The sequence below is a fragment of the Erythrolamprus reginae genome, chromosome 6 (genome assembly GCF_031021105.1).
Source record: "Erythrolamprus reginae isolate rEryReg1 chromosome 6, rEryReg1.hap1, whole genome shotgun sequence".
Taxonomy (NCBI): Eukaryota; Metazoa; Chordata; class Lepidosauria; order Squamata; family Dipsadidae; genus Erythrolamprus; species Erythrolamprus reginae.
In genome coordinates this window covers 89,102,923-89,123,125 of record NC_091955.1, presented here as the reverse complement: position 1 = coordinate 89,123,125, position 20,203 = coordinate 89,102,923, and the positions used below count along the sequence as shown (strand labels likewise).

At 40.5% G+C, this 20,203-nt stretch overlaps 1 protein-coding gene across 1 annotated transcript; it reads right to left on the bottom strand.

The window, feature by feature from the left end:
* Nucleotides 1-1,415: 1,415 nt before the first annotated feature.
* Nucleotides 1,416-15,010, bottom strand: IAPP (islet amyloid polypeptide). Its single transcript, XM_070754875.1, has 3 exons — nucleotides 14,904-15,010; nucleotides 14,484-14,577; nucleotides 1,416-1,974 (listed from the first exon to the last, which is right to left on the bottom strand). The coding sequence occupies exons 2-3, from the start codon at nucleotides 14,561-14,563 to the stop codon at nucleotides 1,803-1,805; spliced, it is 252 nt and encodes an 83-aa protein (XP_070610976.1). The 5' UTR covers nucleotides 14,564-14,577; nucleotides 14,904-15,010; the 3' UTR covers nucleotides 1,416-1,802.
* Nucleotides 15,011-20,203: the final 5,193 nt, after the last annotated feature.

The following is a 20,203-nucleotide window of genomic DNA, read 5'->3' as shown; positions in this document are numbered from 1 at the left end:
ATGTCAAGGCTCCGCTCCCAGAATTTCTTCGTGGGAGGGATTCCCCAGCTCCTTCAAAGGGAGGTCTTCATGTAAAAATAAACATTGTTATTTTTACGAAAAAGGATGCCGCAGCGTCACTGCAAGCAAAGGGCACCCTTTGCTTGCAGCGCCACTGTGGTGTCCTTTCACATAAAAATAAACATTGTTATTTTTACAAAAATAACAACCTGCCGGTGACGTCAAAGCTCCGAAAGCTGAACGTGACCCCGAACTTTGCCTGAAATTTCAAAGAATTTTGGGTTCGTGTTCGGCATACCAAACACCGCAAAATTTGGTACGGACCCGAATTGTGCGGGTTCGGTTTGCCCATCACTAGTCCTGATATTTAGGGATGATTTTCATGAGAGAACAGATGCATCCACAAAGCATTCTTTCCAGTGGTTCAAGGCCATCCTATGTCAACCTGGGCGGAAGCGGAAGGAGAATTGGCCACGCTGGCACAATCTGAGTGGGCAACGTGACAGGTTTGTAGGTGGGGGACAAGGGATGTGAACTTTCAACTGGGTGGGAAAATCAGATTTAGGTCTCCCAGTGTAGGTGCCAGGATGACTCCGGCAATAAATTGGAAACTTTGAGGAGTACTTTGACTTGGATTCTGATTTAGTTCAGATGCTACCTAGAATCTTGACATTCATTCATTCATTCATTCATTCATTCATTCATTCATTCATTCATTCATTTATTAGATTTGTATGCCGCCCCTCTCCGTAGACTCGGGGCGGCTCACAACAACAATAAAACAATTCATGACAAATCTAATAATTTAAAAAACATTAAAAAAACCCATTATTAAAGCAGACATACACACAAATATACCATACATAAATTGTATAGGCCCGGGGGAGATGTCTCAATTCCCCCATGCCTAATGGCAGAGGTGGGTTTTAAGGAGTTTACGAAAGGCAAGGAGGGTGAGGGCAGTTCTAATCTCTGGGGGGAGCTGGTTCCAGAGAGTCGGGGCCGCCACAGAGAAGGCTCTTCCCCTGGGACCCGCCAAACGACATTGTTTAGTCGACGGGACCCGGAGAAGGCCAACCCTGTGGGACCTAATCAGTCGCTGGGATTCGTGCGGCAGAAGGCGGTCCCGGAGATATTCTGGTCTGATGCCATGAAGGGCTTTATAGGTCATAACCATAATTGTGACCGGAAATTGATTGGCAACCAATGCAGACTGCGGAGTGTTGGTGTAACATGGGCATACCTAGGGAAGCCCATGATTGCTCTCGCAGCTGCATTCTGCACGATCTGAAGTTTCCGAACATTGACTCCCTCTCCATCAGATAATATTCCGAAAACATACATCGCTCGCACCTCGTCTTTTTAAACATTTTAATTAAAAAGAAAGAAAGAAAAAAACATATTTGCAGCCTATTCACATGTTCAGATTTCATGTGGCATGGATTTTATGAGATTTATTCATCTTTCCCCCCCCACCCCTTCTTCTTTTTTTTTTTAGCAGAGGGACTTCACAAGGATGTCGACAATAACAGAGCAGCACACCCAGGGACCCCCTCGGCAGGTCACATTTCCAGCAAAGCAGTGTGATAAATCCATGGAAATCACATCCATCAAATACACACAGGGGAAAACAAGGCACTGTGAGATATAAGCAGGTAGCCAGTGATCAAAGCAACCCAATTTTCAAACCTCGGGCCAAAACGAATGGAAAACCGAGAGGACCAGGACTTTATAACATGAGACCCAAAGACAGGAAGAGCAATTTCTGGTGACAGCCGCAACCGCTGTGCCATCCCGCCTTCTCAAAGTTGTAGGTAGTTGGGAAGGGGTCTCCCTCTCTTCCCGTAAGTGTTGGACCCTACATTGGTAGGCGAATAGATGGCCCCGATGGTGTTGCTTGTCCGGACGAGGAAATCGGCCAAACGTTGTGTCACGCAGGTGGCGGTGTTGCACTTCCGTTTGCCCAGATGGTGGCTGTGGGTCGTTAAAAACAAATAAATTTATTTATTTATTTTATTCATTTATTTATTAGATTTCTATGCCGCCCCTCTCCGCAGACAACAAAGGAACCAATAAATAATAAATAAAAGCAAAGAGAGAAAGACACACACACACACACACCAAGATGATCACCTTCCATTTTACAACATACAACAGGTTAGTGCAGTGATGGCGAACCCACAGGTGGCACGCGGAGCCTTATCTGATAACACATGAGCCGCTGCCCTAGCTTAGCTCCAACATGCATGTGTGTGCCAGCTACCTGATTTTTGGCTCACACAGAGGCTCTGGAAGGGCGTTTTTGGCTTCCAGAGAGCCTCCAGCAGGATGGGGAGGGCGTTTTTATCCTCTCCCAGCTCCAGGAAAGCCTTTGGAGCCTGTGGAGGGTGAAAAACGAGCCTTGGGAAACAAGCCATCTATAGTATTATATTGTAAGGTGTCTTTTGAGAAAACTGAACAGAAGTATCTATTGAAATGGTCAGCGACCTCCTTATTCCCATCAATGCACGTATTATTCCCGGTACTAAGCTTTGTGATGCTGCAGTTTTTCTTCTTCCTATCACTAATATATCTGAAGAAGGTTTTATCCCCCTTCTTTACAGATTTGGCAATTTCTTCCTCTTTTGAGGCTTTAGCAGCATATATTGTCTGTTTTGCCTCCTTCTGTCTTGTTTTAGACACCTCTCTGTCAACTATACTTCCAGACTCTTTATACCTCCTATAGGCAGCCTTTTTTTCATTAAATTATGGGTGTGGGCACTCATCCATGTGTGATAGCATGCACACCCATTCTTTTGGCACCCGAGGAAAAAAAGGTTTACCACCACTGGGTTAGTGTATGCTTTGAGTAAATGCTTTATATTTATTCTTAATAATATTTGGGGGGTGGGTGGAGGGGGGTGGAGGGATTTTTGCAGCTAGCCAGAGTGTAAACTCCATGGATGAAACTCATGTCACACAGGGCTCCAGGGGTGGGTTCCTCCTACCTTTTCCTGCTGGTGCGCATCGCGACGTTTCGCTCGTGTCCCCTTGTGCAATTTTACTTTTGAGCATGTGCAAAGGTGCTATGTCTGTTGGTCCATGGCTGCTGCCATCTTTTGGTAATTTTTGGCAATTTTTTTGGCTCTCTCAGCATTCACAGAGGAACGTTTTTACTTCCACATGCTCAGAGAGCAGAAAAATGCTGACAATTACAAAAGAAAAAAGAAAACATGGCGGTGTCCATGGATTGGCAAAGACAGCACCAGAGAATTTGCGAAGGTATTGTTAGAAGAGGTAGACAGTAGATCAGAATGGAATATTTTGAATGGGCATATCTAGTTAGCTATAGAGAATTCTTTGTTCTAAGTTTACTTCTGAAGAATAGAATAGGATAGGATAGGATAGGATAGAATTTATTTTATTTTATGTTATTTTATGTTATGTTATTTTATGTTATTTTATTTTATTTTATTTTATTTATTTTATTTTATTTTATTTTATTTTATTTTATTTTATTTTATTTTATTTTATTTTATTTTATTTTTTATTTTATTTTATTTTATTTTATTTTATTTTATTTTATTTTATTTTATTTTATTTTATTTTATTTTATTTTATTTTATTTTATTTTATTTTATTTTATTTTATTTTATTTTATTTTATTTTATTTTATTTTATTTTATTTTATTTTATTTTATTTTATTTTATTTTATTTTATTTTATTTTATTTTATTTTATTTTATTTCATTTCATTTTATTTTATTTTATTTTATTTTATTATTTGACAAAATGTGTATAAGATAATAGGCACTTGTGGGCAGCAGGCAGGATGGGTGGAACTCAGTTCCATGGTGGAAATGAAGCTCCAGCTGATCAGTGGCAGTCACTTCCTGGATTACTGGTCTCGGCTAGGCTCTCCTTTTTTTCCTTGCTGCTGCTGCATCTGTGCTCCTTGCTTTTTTCCTCTTTCCTCCTTTCTGGCCTCGGACGAGCTTCCCTCTCTCCTGCCCAGCTCCCCTCCAGCCTCAAGCAAGCAGAAGGTGTGGGTTGAAGTGGTGCTGGCAGCATCCGTTCACCTAGCTAACCAGCCTGAGGCAGAGGAAGGAGAGCGCAGGAAAAGCGAAGCAAATTGTCACCCCAGCGAGCAACACTGGTAAGGTTGTAAGTCAAGGACTTAACATTTCACTTGAATGATGATGATTGTTCAAGCCACTCCCACCTGGTCACATGGCTGACAAGCCACTCCCATCCAGTCATATGACCATTAAGCCACACCCACAAAATAAGCCACACCCACAGTGGGGCAGTGCCCATTACTGATAATAGGTATGGTATAAACAAGCGAGGAGCTGCCCGCCACTGGTGCTACTGGTCTTGATAATTGATACATTTGGTCTTTAATGGGAGGCATAGTGGCTTTTAAAGCAATGTAGCCAGTTTTGTTTTTCTGCCAAAGGGATCTCTTTTTTTTTAATTGGAATTTTCTTATTTTTATGGGTAATTTATTTTTCTTGGTTTTGGTGATCATTAGTGGTACATATAATTTAATGACTCTTTGCATTTTGAGCAAAAAGATATTCTAGTAGTCTTCAGCAGTATTACAGTCAGAGAATAATGTTTGCCAATCAAGAGATGAGAGGTCAGCATCTACGATATCATAGTTGGCTTTTTTAAAAATTGTAATTGGTTATACTTTTATTGTGGTCGTTTTTGTAAAGACGTATATTGAGACAAAAGTCACTCCTGCTATGGTCACTGGTGGAAAAGGGCTGTATTGTTTGTAGTCCCTGAATTGAGTGAAAACTGTTGCAGGAGATGAGATCAAGACAATTGCTGAGTCTAGTACAGTAATACCTCATGATACGAACTTAATTGGTGCAAGGAGGAGGTTCGTAAGACGAAAGGTTCGTAAGACGAAACATTGTTTCCCATAGGAAACAATGTAAAGTCAATTAATCCGTGCAACCAAAAACCCCCCGCAAAAAAACAGCTTTCGGCGACTGCTGGGAAGCCGCGCGGCTGTTTTAAAAGGTGACAGCCGGCCTGGGGGGCTTCCCAGCACCCCCCCGAACCCGGGTTCGGGGTTTGGGGGGTGCTGGGAAGCCCCCCAGGCCAGCTGCGGCCTTTTAAAACAGCCGCGCCGCTTCCCAGCTGTCTCCTGAAGCCAAACGCCAAAGCCGAACTTACGCGTTTGGCTTCAGGAGACAGCTGGGAAGCGGCACGGCTGTTTTGAAAGGTTGCAGCCAGCCTGGGGGGCTTCCCAGCACCCCCCTGAACCCCGAACCTGGGTTCGGGGAGTGGTGGGAAGCCCCCCAGGCCGGCTGCGACCTTTTAAAACAGCCGCGCCGCTTCCCAGCTATCTCCTGAAGCCGAACGCCAAAGCCGAACTTCCGCGTTCGGCTTCGGGAGACAGCTGGGAAGCGGCGTGGCTGCTTTAAAAGGTGACAGCCGGGCTGGGGGGCTTCCCATCAACCTCCCGAACCGAACCTGGGGTTCAGAAAAATTTTGCCTCTTCTTATGAACTTTGTTCGAGTTACGAACCGGCGTTCGGGAGGCTTCTGGGAAGCCCCGCCGCCTGGCTGTCACCTTTTAAAACAGCCGCGCGGCTTCCCAGCAGTCTCCGAACGCCGGTTCGTAACTCGAAAAAAGTTCGTAAGAAGAGGCAAAATTTTTCTGAACCCCGGGGGGTTCGTATCTTGAGGTACCACTGTATTGCTTATTAGTAGCTGTTTGAGCCCTAGATTAGTAATAGCATTGTAAAGAGTGGAGTGTAGGGGTTCAGTTGAACATTCATTTAGAATAGAATAGAATAGAATTTTATTGGCCACGTGTGATTGGACCCACAAGGAATTTGTCTTGGTGCATATGCTCTCAGGGTACATAAAATAAAATATACATTTGTCAAAAATCATGTGGTACAACACTTAATGATTGTCATAGGGGTCAAATAAGCCATGAAGAAGCAATATTAATAAAAATCTTAGGATATAAGCAACAAGTTACAGTCATACAGTCAACATGGGAGGAAATGGGTGATAGGAATGATGAGAAAAACTAGTAGAATAGAAGTGCAGATTTAGTAGAAAGTCTGACAGTGTTGAGGGAATTATTTGTTTAGTAGAGTGATGGCGTTCGGAAAAAAAAAGGGTCCAATTAATATGAGTATAAAGCTTTGGTGAGGCCACACTTGGAATACTGCATTCAGTTTTGGTCGCCAGGATGCAAAAAGGATGTTGAGACTCTAGAAAAAGTGCAGAGAAGAGCGACAAAGATGATTAGGGGACTAGAGGCTAAAACATATGAAGAACGGTTGCAAGAACTGGATATAGCTAGTTTCATGAAAAGGACCAGAGGAGACATGATAGCAGTGTTCCAATATCTCAGGGGTTGCCACAAAGAAGAAGGAGTCAACCTATTCTCCAAAGCACCTGAGGGTAGAACAAGAAGCAATGGGTGTAAACTAAACAAGAAGAGAAATAACTTAGAACTAAGGAGAAATTTCCTGACAGTTAGAACAATTAATCAGTGACACAGTTTGCCTCCAGAAGTTGTGCATGCTCCAATACTGGAAGTTTTTAAGAAGATGTTGGATAACCATCTGTCTGAAGTAGTGTAGGCCTAAGTAGGGGGTTAGACTAGAAGACCTCCAAAGTCCCTTTCAACTCTGTGTTTTTTATTATTATTAAAACAAATCCAAACTTCCTTCTAGATCTAACGGGTAAGAAAACTTCACCAAATTGAAAATTTTTATCAATGAGTCTACATTGTGAAAATCTAGTCTCATTTTTCTTCAGGTATAAATTGGTATAAATCCAACAGACAGAGTTAAATTAGCGAGTTCTCCATGCCACCAAAGTATAAGATTGCCTTACTTTCTCCTGTTCAGGTACTTGATAGACCAATCATCCCTTGAAAATTATCCATGGGAACAGTCTTCAAAAGGATGCTATAGCTGTCATGGCAGCACAATGGCAAAAGGTGTAGAAAGGTCTCCAGAGTTTGATGGAATCCCATCAGGATGATAGAAGCTCTCGGAACACCTTGTTGATTTTCTTTGCGAAGGGGAAGAGGTGAGCAAATTACGAAATTCAATTTTGTGAAACCAATATCGCTGTTGTATTGAAGCTAAATGAAGGCTGCTTACCTTGTTCCAAACCAGGCCAATCTTACTCATGATTTACAAAATTGAGACATGAGAAAATTCTTGAAATCAGAAGTGAGTTTGATCTCAGGCAGACATTGTCTGAATTAAACAAAGTATTTTATTGAAGGTGTTTTGATAGCAGACCAGGGTAAAATATATGTATTTAAAAGCCATAATTAATAAACCCCTTGATGCATCCTTCTCAGGACATCAGTTTTATTTAGCATCTTCATCTTTCACCTGGGGAGTGCTGCAAGTGTTGGAATTTCAATTTTCAGGATTCTCATTTAGCATAATTAATTTTATTATTATTATTTATTAGATTTGTATGCCGCCCCTCTCCGAAGACTCGGGGCGGCTCACAACAGTAATAAAAACAAAATAGTAGTGGAACAAATCTAATATTAATAAACAGATAAAACCCTATCATTGTTTAAAAAACCAAACAGCACATTCATACCAAACATAAAACAAAGTATTAAAAAGCCTGGGGGAAAGATGTCTCAACTCCCCCATGCCTGGCGGTATAAGTGAGTCTTGAGTAGTTTACGAAAGACAGGGAGGGTGTGGGCAGTTCTAATCTCCGGGGAGAGTTGGTTCCAGAGGGCTGGGGCTGCCACAGAGAAGGCTCTTCCCCTGGGGCCCACCAAACGACATTGTTTAGTCGACGGGACCTGGAGAAAGCCAACTCTGTGGGACCTTATTGGTCACTGGGATTCGTGCGGTAGCAGGCGGTTCCGGAGGTACTCTGGTCCAATGCCATGTAGGGCTTTAAAGGTCATGACCAACACTTTGAATTGTGACCGGAAACTGATCGGCAGCCAATGCAAGCCATGGAATGTTGAATAAATGTGGGCGAATCTTGGAAGCCCCACGATGGCTCTCGCAGCTGCGTTCTGCACGATCTGAAGTTTCCGAACACTTTTCAAAGGTAGCCCCATGTAGACAGCGTTGCAGTAATCAAAGCTCGAGGTGATGAGGGCATGAGTGACTGTGAGCAATGACTCCCTGTCCAAATAGGGCCGCAACTGGTGCACCAGGCGAACCTGGGCAAACGCCCTCCTCGCCACAGCCGAAAGATGATGTTCCAATGTCAGCTGTGGATCGAGGAGAATGCCCAAGTTGCGAACCCTCTCTGAGGGAGTCAGTAGTTCCCCCACCCCCAGGGTAATGGACGGACAGATGGGATTGTCCTTGGGAGGCAAGACCCACAGCCACTCCGTCTTATCTGGGTTGAGTTTGAGTTTGTTGACACCCGTCCAGGCCCCAACAGCCTCCAGGTACCGGCACTTCACTTCCACTGCTTCGTTGACTGGACATGGGGTGGAGATGTATAACTGGGTATCATCGGCGTATTGATGATACCTCACCCCATGCCCTTGGATGATCTTATTTATTATTTATAGCATAGTTTATAACCAAAAACTATTTACTAAGTCTCATCTTCTCATCATACCCATCCCCCTTCTCCTCCCACAAATGATTGTATAACATTGTTGCTTGTCTCCTTACAATTTACATTTATTTATTATTTATTTATTAATTGGATTTGTATGCCGCCCCTCTCCGAGGACTCGGGGCGGCTCACAACAGATATAAATCCAATGAATATTGCTAAAAAGGAGGCGAGAGTTGCAGGGGGGGCATTTCCTGCCCCCTCTTTTCTCAACAGCTGATTGGCTCCCGTTCACCTAGCTACCCAACCTGAGGAATGGGGTGGCCCAGGAAGGAGAGCGCGGGAAACGTGAAGCAAATTGTCCCCCCAGAAAGCGAGACTGGTGAGGTTGTAAATCGAGGACTTAACAGTTCATTTGAATGATGTTGATCGTTCAAGCCACTCCCACCTGGTCACATGGCTGGCAAGCAGTGGTGGGATCCTACAGGTATAGTCAGGTATGCAGAACTGGTAGCAAAATTTTGATTTTTTTTCTTTTTTTCCCTTCTGGGCTCTGGGCATATTTTTCCTATTGCAGTAAATGAGGTTGAATGTGTATAATTTTATTTTATTTTTTTATTATTTTTTTAACTTTTTTTTTGACCTAAAGCAAATAACAGGTGTACAAAACAAAAAACCACAGTAACAACAACAAAAACAACAACAACAAAGAAGGGGAAAATTACAATAAGTATCACATAATAATGATAAAATTTTAAAAAAGGAAAAAGAAAAACCAAAACATATAAATACAATATTTAGGAAACAAAGGTTTCCCCACTTCTTTTTTGAATGTTCGATCAGAGAATTTTCCCTTGTCATTAAATATTTCTTTTATTTGACATGTTGCTTTGCTAAAATTTTAATTATTTCTCCATTGTTCTTTTCTTTAACCAATCGTAAAAATTTCCCCATATCTTATAGTAATCGATTTCCAGTCACAATTCAAAGTGTTGGTTATGCCCTATAAAGCCCTTCATGGCATTGGACCAGAATATCTCCGGGACCGCCTTCTGCCGCACAAATCCCAGCGACCGGTTAGGTCCCACAGAGTTGGCCTTCTCCGGGTCCCGTCGACTAAGCAATATTGTCTGGCGGGACCCAGGAGAAGAGCCTTCTCTGTGGCGGCCCCGGCCCTCTGGAACCAGCTCCCCCAAGATATCAGAGTTGCCCCCACCCTCCTTGCCTTTCACGAGCTCCTTAAAACCCACCTCTGTCGTCAGGTATGGAGGAATTGAAATTTCCCTTCCCCCTAGGCTTATCGAATTTATACATGGTATGCTTGTATGTACGAGTGGTTGTTTAAATTGGGGGTTTTTAGATTATTTTTAATATTAGATTTGTTTACATTGTCTTTTTATACTGTTGTTAGCCGCCCCAAGTCTTCGGAGAGGGGCGGCATACAAATCTAATAAATAAACAAACAAACAAACAAACAAACAAACAAACAAATAAATAAATAAATAAATAAATCTGAAACTTCTTTTCCCTCTAATTTTTTTGACATCCTGTCCATCTCTGCACAGTCTAGCATTTTTTAAATTATTGTACTTTCTTCTGGTGTTTTATCTGTTTTCCAATGCTGGGCATATGTTATCCTGGAATGTGTATAATTTTAGAAGAGCTGTGCATGCCTGTGTATACATGCACTTTACATAGTAGATAATCGGGGTGGGCTACTGATGGCGGGGGACACGCAGCGGGGTAGCGAAAATGGAGCTCCACCCCAGAACACCCAATTTACACTGAAGGATGTTGAAACAAAATCCATAAGCCACGCCCACAGTGTACAAATTTTGGTAGCCCATCACTGCCGGCAAGCCACTCCTACCCAGTCACATGACCATTAAGCCACACCCACAAAATAAGCCACACCCATAATGTGGCAGTAAAAATTTTGGCTGCCCATTACTGCCTCTGCCTGATTAGAACCCCCTGGACCCAGCCAGTAGAGAAACCTACAAGTATGTGTGGCAGGTTGCTATAAATAAACAGATCTGTGTTAATCATTCAAGCAGGTGAACGTACAAAAGAGCTCTGGTGTGTTTTTTTCAAAGCAGCACCTTCAGGATGTAGCAATTATACTATCATTAAGTCATTAAGAGGCAACAGTGACTCAATGTTTACCTTCAGATGAGCTTTCAAAGGCTATTTAGAGAGTTGCTGATAGCCAGAGAAGTATTAGAATGGCAGTCACCTGCTATTGTCTGTTTTCCTGTGGTTGGAAGAAATATATCTACAGGTTTCTCAAGCTGTTCAAACTCTTTCTTGTCCACCCACAGTTTCTTTCTTTCTTTCTTTCTTTCTTTCTTTCTTTCTTTCTTTCTTTCTTTCTTTCTTTCTTTCTTTCTTTCTTTCCTTCCTTCTTTCCTTCCCTCCCTCCCTCTTTCTTTCTTTCTTTCTGTCTTTCTTTCCTTCCTTCCTCTCTTCCTTCCTTCTTTTTCTTTCTTTCTTTTTTCTTTCTTTCCTTACTTCCTTCTTTCTTTCTTTTCTTCCTTCCTTCCTACTTTCTTTCTTTCTTTCCTTCCTTCTGTCTTTTTTTCTTTCTTTCTTTCCTTACCTCCCTCCCTCTTTCTTTCTTTCTTTCTTTCCTGCCTTCCTTTCTTCCCTCCCTCCTTCCTTCCTTCCTTCCTTCTTTCTTTCTTTCCTTCCTTTCTTCCCTCCTTCCTTCCTTCCTTCCTACTTTCCTTCCTTCCTTCCTTCCTTCCTCCTTCCTTCCTTCCTTCCTTCCTTCCTTCCTTCCTTCCTTTCTTTCTTTCTTTCTTTCTTTCTTTGTGTTATGGAATTCATCTACAGCAGTGGTTCTCAACCTGGGGGTCGGGGGGCCCTTAGTGGGTCAAATGACCATTTCACAGGGGTCGCCTAAGACCATTGGAAAAGATAAATTTCCCATGGTTTTTAAGAACTAAAGCTTCTATCCTGGTGTCTTGGAACATATTTTTACAACCTGACCAATCAGGCGTTTACAGTGAGAGTTTCCCTCTGACCTTCCTGCCAATCAGCTTAACGCTCTGTTGGGAGAATTGGCACTAGCCTTATGGTTGGGGGACACCACTACATGAGGAACTGTATTAAGGGGTCACATTAGAAAGGTTGAGAACCACTGACCTACAGTATCTATGTAATATTTAAATCAGGATAGGAAATCAGGGAGTAATTAGATCAAATTCAACTCCCACCCATTTATCTTGGATTTAAGGGATCTATAATAATTAAATGAAGATAGGTCTGTCTTCAGTTATACTTGCTGATGCATTTTTTCCCCATGATTCAGGAAAAAATTTTTTTTCTCAGTCTTGAGACCTTTTTGTGAAATCCAACGAAGTTTACTAAGAATAATCTTCCTTTATATTAGCTTAAACATTTATTTTATGCTACCATCTTCTGATACAGTCAGAATCTATTTTTTATCCACTATGATTAAGTAAATTTAGTATTTAAAGGTTATCTTTATTATATAGCCATTGATCATTCCAAATGTCTTTTTAAACTGAACTATATGTGACTAACAAAACATGACTATTTTGACTTTTCCCAAAAGATATGAATCTCACTTGGGAATAAGTGTTGGCTTATTTGGAAATTTCTAAGCCTTTTAGAACTTTTACTGATGATTAAAAACTTTGGGTGGAGAATGTTTTAGTATAAGGGAAACAAATGCTTTGTTTTTAATATTCTCAAGATATTGGAGACTTTCTCCTCAAAATAAACCCGAGTCAAAAATCTAAAGCCAGTAGGGATGGCATTTCTGATATTTTACCTGTTTACAAATACAATACCATCTCTAACAATTTTACCCCTTTTTATTTTGAGCCCATCTCTAACAATGTCTCCTTTTTTATTTGTTTAAAATGGCTGTGGAAACAGTTAGATTCTAATTCAGATGAATGTAAAGGAGAAATGAGACACTGTGTGCACACGTTTTTATGAGTTTAAAGACATTAAAGTCTTCTTATTAAATGCAATTATAAAGCAGACAGCAGTGAAGGCAGAAATACTGGTAAGCAATCAATATAAAAAGTTAAAGGAAGAAATATTGCGGCCAGTAAAGCTTCAAAAAGTATACTTTGCCATTCCTTGTAACACAGAATAAGCTTTAAGAGTCTTCTCTCCCCACCTCTCTCATCTGTCTGTCTGTCTGTCTGTCTGTCTGTCTGTCTGTCTCTCTCTCTCTCTCTCTCTCTCTCTCTCTCTATCTATCTATCTATCTATCTATCTATCTCCATCTCTATCTATCTATCTATCTATCTATCTATCTATCTATCTATCTATCTATCTATCTATCTATCTATCTATCTATCTATCTAATCTATCTATCTATCTATCATCTATCTATCTATCTATCTATCTATCTATCTATCTCCATCTCTATCTATCTATCTATCTATCTATCTATCTATCTATCTATCTCCATCTGTATCTATCTATCTATCTATCTATCTATCATCTATCTATCTATCTATCTATCTATCTATCTATCTATCTATCTATCTATCTATCTATCTATCTCTCCCTCTCTCTCTCTCTCCATCTCTCTCTCTCTCTCTCTCCCTACCTACCTACCTACCTACCTGTCTGTTATAATATTTTAGACTTTCCAACCCCATTAACGATATAGTTAAATTAGAATCAACTTAAAAGATATTTCAATTTTAGGAGCATCCATTTGGTCCTGAAATTTTGCTTTAAAGTTTGCTTTTAAAAACCCTAGTAATACATAGAAAAGGCAAGCATTTTAGAAAAAGGAGAGGGCTTTGTTACCTGTGTATCTATAGCTCAGAAAGTAGGATGCCTATCCATTAAAGACATTATGGAACAACTGTGTCAGTCTGTAATAACACTCCATGCGTTTGGGGGTACCCTTTCTGTCTAATGAATGTTATTAAAAAGCATAAGTTCTCATGAGTTGCATCTCAGTAGCAAAGATACAATTGTCGGTTGAATGTCCCATAATATAAAGCCAAAGAAAGTAGTCTTTACATGAGAATAAACAGAAATTTTCCTTTTCTGCACAGAACAGAACAGAATAAAAACAGAATAGAATAGAACAGAATAGAATAGAATAGAAATAAGGCTAGGATATAATAGGATAGGATAGAATAGGATGGGATAGAAATAAGAATAAAATAGAATATAACAGAATAGAATAGAATATAGAATAGAACATAATGGAAATAAGAACAGAATAGAAAAGAACAGAACAGAATAGAAAAGAACAGAACAGGACAGAACAGGACAGGACAGGACAGGACAGGACAGGACAGAATAGAGAATATAGAAGAACAGAACAGAGTGGCACAGAATTGAATAGAATATAGAATAATGGAATGAAATGGAATAGAATGGAATGGGATGGGACGGGATGGAATATGGACTATGGACTATGGACTATGGACTATGAACTGTAGACTATAGACTATATAGACTATAGACTATAGACTATGTATAGACTATATAGACTAGACTAGAATAGAATAGACTAGAATAGAATAGAATAGAGAATAGATTATAGAATATAGAATAGAGTAGAGTAGGGTAGGATAGGATAGGACAGGACAGGACAGGACAGGACAGGACAGGACAGGACAGGACAGAATAACAGAATTGGAAGGAGCAGTCTCTTGTAGAAAAACCTCCATTGATGGAGGAGCACCCACAACTTCGGAAGACAAGCCATTCCACCGACAACATTGTTCTCACTGTCAGGAAATTTCTCCTTATTTCTAGGTTGGATATCTCTCCTTCATAATAAGCCTCTGCTTTTTTTTATCCACTTCTTTATCTCCAAACTTACTGCCATTGGCACAACAGTGGTAGATAATGGTTTGTGCAAGACGACACAAAAAGTGTGGTTTCTTAGGGAAAGAGGAAGGAGGAGGAAGAACAGTGGGGGGAAAAGGAACAAGCTTTAAAGTTACTGACCTCTCGACCGGTGTTGCTTCCAGGGAGTTTAAAGTAAGAGACAAGATGATGAAAAGAAAAGGTCCCTTAAAACTGCACATTTCTCTTTCGGCTGCTTTCGCATGAAAGACGGGAGAAAGAAGATTTTTAAAAAGCCATGTTAACAAATTGCAAACACAAATACGTGCAAACCCCCCCCCCCCAATATAAATCTTAGAGGATTCTTTTCCTGCTGAACGACAAATCTGGCTAGCTAAAAGCTATGATGTGTATTCGCTCACCTGAGCCCAATCCCACCCCAATTTTTAACCTTTTCTTTTTTTTCCTATGCGAAAGAAAATTAAAAACAGGAAAGAGTTTGCTTTCCAGCCTTTTCCCCTCTGCCTTATCTTTCTGGAGAGTCCACAAGAAAGACCACAAGATTCCCAACTTGAGATTTACCTGGAGGGTTAAGCCAAGGTGCCTGCAACAGCAGAAAAAGACAGGTTGAATCCCACTCTTCTAATCCAATAGTCTTTTGTCGCTATTTTTCCGGCTGGCAGACAATGCTGCTCTTATATACCCCCTCGTACTTTGTTCGGCTCTGACATCAAGCAGCAAAGAGTGTGTATGTGCGTGAGAGATAGAGATTGGCAGGGAACGGTTCTATCATTAACTTCTGTCCCGATAGATGGAAATGCCCTAGTAAAAAGCTGCCTTTGCTCATCGCTAAACTTCAGTCATGGGTTAATCAATTATGCCTCAACAACAACAGCAACACAGCAAGAACAAAATGGAATTCAATGAAAAACTATTTTATTATTATTATTTATTAGATTTGTATGCCGCCGCTCTCCGTAGACTCGGCGCGGCTCACAACAGTGATAAAAACAATACATAATGACAAATCTAATCATTAGAATCTAAAATAGCAATTATACATATAAAAAAAAAATCTAAAAGAGAAACCCCAGTAAATAAAAGCATACATACAGTCATATTGTGCACAGAAACTACATAGGCAAGGGGAAAGTGTCTCAGTTCCCCCAAGCTTGACGACAGAGATGGGTTTTGAGGAGTTTACGAAAGGCAAGGAGGGTGGGGGCAGTCCTAATCTCCGGGGGGAGCTGATTCCAGAGGGTCGGGGCCGCCACAGAGAAGGCTCTTCCCTTGGGTCCCACCAGACGGCATTGTTTAGTCGACGGGACCTGGAGAAGACCAATTTACTAAGTCTGCACTACTATTACTACTAGTTTTTTCTCATCATTCCTATCACCCATTTCATTTATTTATTTATTTATTTATTTATTTATTTATTTATTTATTTATTTATTTATTTATTTATTTATTTTATTTATTTATTTATTTATTTATTTATTTATTTATTTATTTATTTATTTATTTTGTCCAATAACAATGAGGGTTTTAGTGGGTATATATCAATATACACATAGTAAAATACATGATGAAGGTTATAGAGGAGATAGTCATAGTAAAATATATCTAAGAAATAATAGAAAAGAAGATATAGGAATAGAATATATCAATGAAAGAATAGAAGAAGAGGTATAGGAATAGAGGAAAGGTATAGGAGATATAGGAGAGCAATAGGACAGGGGACGGAAGGCACTCTAGTGCACTTGTACTCGCCCCTTACTGACCTCTTAGGAATCTAATGACTGTATGACTGTAACTTGTTGCTTTTATTAATATTGATTGTTCCCTCATTGCTTATTGGATCCCTATAATCATTTATTATTATTATTATTATTATTATTATTATTATTATTATTATTATTTATTAGATTTGTATGCCGCCCCTCTCCGAGGATTAAGTGTTGTATCTCATGATTCTTGACAAAATATGAGGTTGACAAAAGGAGTCAAGCTATTCTCCAAAGCATCTGAAGGTAGAACAAGAAGAAATGAGAGGAAATTAAACCAGGAGAGAAGTAACTTAGAACTAAGGAGAGATTTCCTGACAGTTAGAATGGTTGATCAGTGGAACAGCTTGCCTCCAGAAGTTGTGAATGCTCCAACACTGGAAGTTTTAAAGCAGATGTTGGATAACCATCTGTCTGAGTAGTGTAGGGTTTCTCGCCCAAGCAAGGGGTTGGACTAGAAGACCTCCAAGGTCCCCTCCATCTTTGTTGTTGCTGTTGTTGTTGTTGTTGTTGTTATTATATTATTATTATTATTATTATTATTATTATTATTATTATTATTATTATTATATGTATCTTTTCTTTTATGTACACTGAGAGCATATGCACCAAAGAGGAATATATTGGAATATTGTGTTCCGTTCTGGAGACCTCACCTACAAAAAGATATTGATAAAATTGAACAGGTCCAAAGACGGGCTACAAAAATGGTGAAAGGTCTTAAGCATAAAACATATCAGGAAAGACTTAATGAACTCAATCTGTATAGTCTGGAGGACAGAAGGGAAAGGGGGGACATGATCGAAACATTTAAATATGTTAAAGGGTTAAATAAGGTTCAGGAGGGAAGTGTTTTAAATAGGAAAGCGAACACAAGAACAAGGGGACACAATCTGAGGTTATCCTTCCCCCAGGAATGAATATTTTGCAATATCCTTACTGCTTCATAGTGCTTTTATATTCCTCTCTAAGCAGTTTATAGAATCGGCATTGTTACCCCGAACAATGTGAGTCCTCATTTTACCCACCTCGGAAGGGTGGAAGGGTGGAAGGGTGGAAGGCTGAGTCAACCTTGAGCCAGTGGTGAGATTTGAACTACAGTTAGCTGAACTCTAACCACTGCACCATCCTGGCTCCTACTCAGGAATCTCGTGGGAATAGAGATTTTGCAGTATGCATTTATTTATCTATCTATCTATCTATCTATCTATCTATCTATCTATCTATCTATCTATCTATCTATTTATTAAATTTGTATGCCGCCCCTCTCTGTAGATTCGGGGCGGCTCACAACAGTAATAGAAAAATAATGTACAATACAAATCTAATAATTGAAACTAAAAACCCATAATTTAAAAAACATGCACACAACATACCATACATAAACAGTATAGGCCTGGGGAAGTTATCTCAGTTCCCCCATGCCTGACAGCAGAGGGGGTTTTAAGGAGTTTACGAAAGGCAAGGAGGGTGGGGGCAGTTCTAATCTCAGGGGGGAGTTGATTCCAGAGGGTTGGGGCCACCACAGATAAGGCTCTTCCCCTGACACACCACGCCCGCCACGCCATGCCCACAGAACTGGTAGTAAAAGAAATTGCATTTCAAAACTGGTTTTATCCTTACCTAGAATGACTAACAGCTGGATATCAGAGGCATAATCCTAATTCAGTGGTACCTCTATGTACAAACTTATTTTTTTTCTGTGACCAGGTTCTTAAGTAGAAAATTTTGTAAGGAGAAGCAATTTTCCCCAAAGGAATCAATGTAAAAGCAAATAATGCGTGCGATTGGGGAAACCACAGGGAGGGTGGAGGCCCTGTTTCCTCCCAGGAGATTCCTAGAGAGACCCCACGGAGGCTTCTCCCCGCCTTTTCCGGCCCTGTTTCCTCCCAGCAGATTCCTAGACAGGCCCCACAGAGGCTTCTCCCTGTCTTTTCCGGTTACAGTTTTGGAGGCTCGGGTTTGTAAGTAGCAAATAGTTCTTGAGAAGAGGCAAAAAACCCCCACCCTTGAACACCCGGTTCTTATCTAGAAAAGTTCATAAGTAGAGGCATTCTTAGGTAGAGGTACCACTGTAATTTAGAACACATAGGTTTATAGAAACTTCTGAGGGAAAAAAGGAGAGGTTCAAGGTGCTGTTCTTGACATCACAAGAAGAGTCTATTTCCCGTTACTGCTATCCAAGTGAATGTTTGTCTACTTGAAATAAAAATTTAGGAGTGGCTAAGGAAGAATGTTTGAATTCTCAGAAAACACTCCTACTCCGTTGGACACCTGATGCAATTGATGATTTCTCTCCATAGAGGGCACTGTCGCCCCAGTTCCAGGAGAATGGGGCCCACAAGGTTAGCAATTATATAAAGTACCTATTGATGAATCATAGATAATTGCATTTTTGGAAAAAAAGATGAAAAAATGCATTGATGGCTCTGAACTGTTAATCAACCTTTATTCTCCCACCCCTGAAACACACAGAAACATACAAAAATACATATAAGAGTCCCTTCCTCAGAATAAAAAAACCCCATAATATATATAATATAAATATGTTACAGATGCTGACTAATTTCCAATTTAATAAACTAAGATATGTTGTGCTAAAAATGGTTGCATGCCTGTTTTGGATGGGTAGCAAGCAAATCAGGAGAGCTGCTTGGACGACAGATCAGGAAAGACTTAAGGAACTCAATCTGAATAGTCTGGAGGACAGAAGGGAAAGGGGGGACTTGATCAAAACATTTATATATGTTAAAAGGTTAAATAAGGTTCAGGAGGGAAGTGATTTTAATAGGAAAGAACAAGGGGGCACAATCTGAGGTTAGTTGGGGGAAAGATCAGAAGCAACGTGAGAAAATATTGTTTTACTGAAAGAGTAGTAGATGCTTGGAACAAACTCCCAGCATATGTGTTAGTAAATCCACAGTAACTGAATTTAAACATGTCTGGGATAAACACAGGGGTGGGCAGCAGGCAGGATGGGGTGGAATGCAGTTCCACCAGTAGAAATGAAGATGCGTGCGCAGCTCCAGCTGATCAGTGGCTGTCACTTCCTGGATTACTGGTCTCAGCTTGGCTCTCCTTTTTTCCCCTGCTGTCGCTGTGTCTGTGCTCCTTGCTTTTTTCCTCTTTCCTCCTTTCTGGCCTTGGACGAGCTTCCCTCTCTCCTGCCCGGCTCTCCTCCAGCCTCACATGGCCACCTCCTACCTGAGGTGCAAGCAGAAGGTGTAGGTGGAAGCGGCGCTGGCAGCATTTATGCTTCCGGCAGCACCCGTTCGCCTAGCTACCCAGCCTGAGCCGGGGGGGGGGGCACCCAGGAAGGAAACTTAAAGCAAATTGTCACTGCAGCGCATGACACTGGTAAGGTTGATAGTCGAGGACTTAACAATTCACTTGAACAATGAGGATCGTTCCAGCCACTCCCACCTGGTCATATGGCCAGCAAGCCACTCCTACCCACTCACATGACCATTAAGCCACACCCACAAAATAAGCCACACCCACAGTGGGCTAGATCAACAGACAATACTAGACTCAGCAATTGTCTTGATCTCATCTTCTGCATCAGTTTACACTCAATTTATATACTACAAATAAAAGAATCTTTTTCCAACAGTGAGCATAGCACGATTGACTTTTGTCTCAATATATGTCCATAGAGAAACCACCTCAATGATGGGATTGCCAATTACAACTTTATAAAAAGCCAACTATGATATCATAGATGCCAATCATCTCTTAATTGGCATACATTATTCTCTGGCTGTAATATTGCCGAAGACTACTACCATATACTGTATTTTTGCACGAAATCGCAAAGAGTCATTAAATTATATGTACCACTACTAATCACCAAAACCAAGAAAAATAAATTAGAATAGAATAGAATAGAATGGAATGGAATGGAATGGAATAGAATATAATTCTTTATTGGCCAAGTATGATTGAACACACAAGGAATTTGTCCTTGGTGAATATGCTCTCAGTGTACATAAAAGAAAATATAGATTTGTCAAGAATTATGTGGTACAACACTTAATGATTGTCAATTATCCATAAAACTAAGGAAGCTCCAATCCCAAAAGAGGTCTCTTTGGTGAA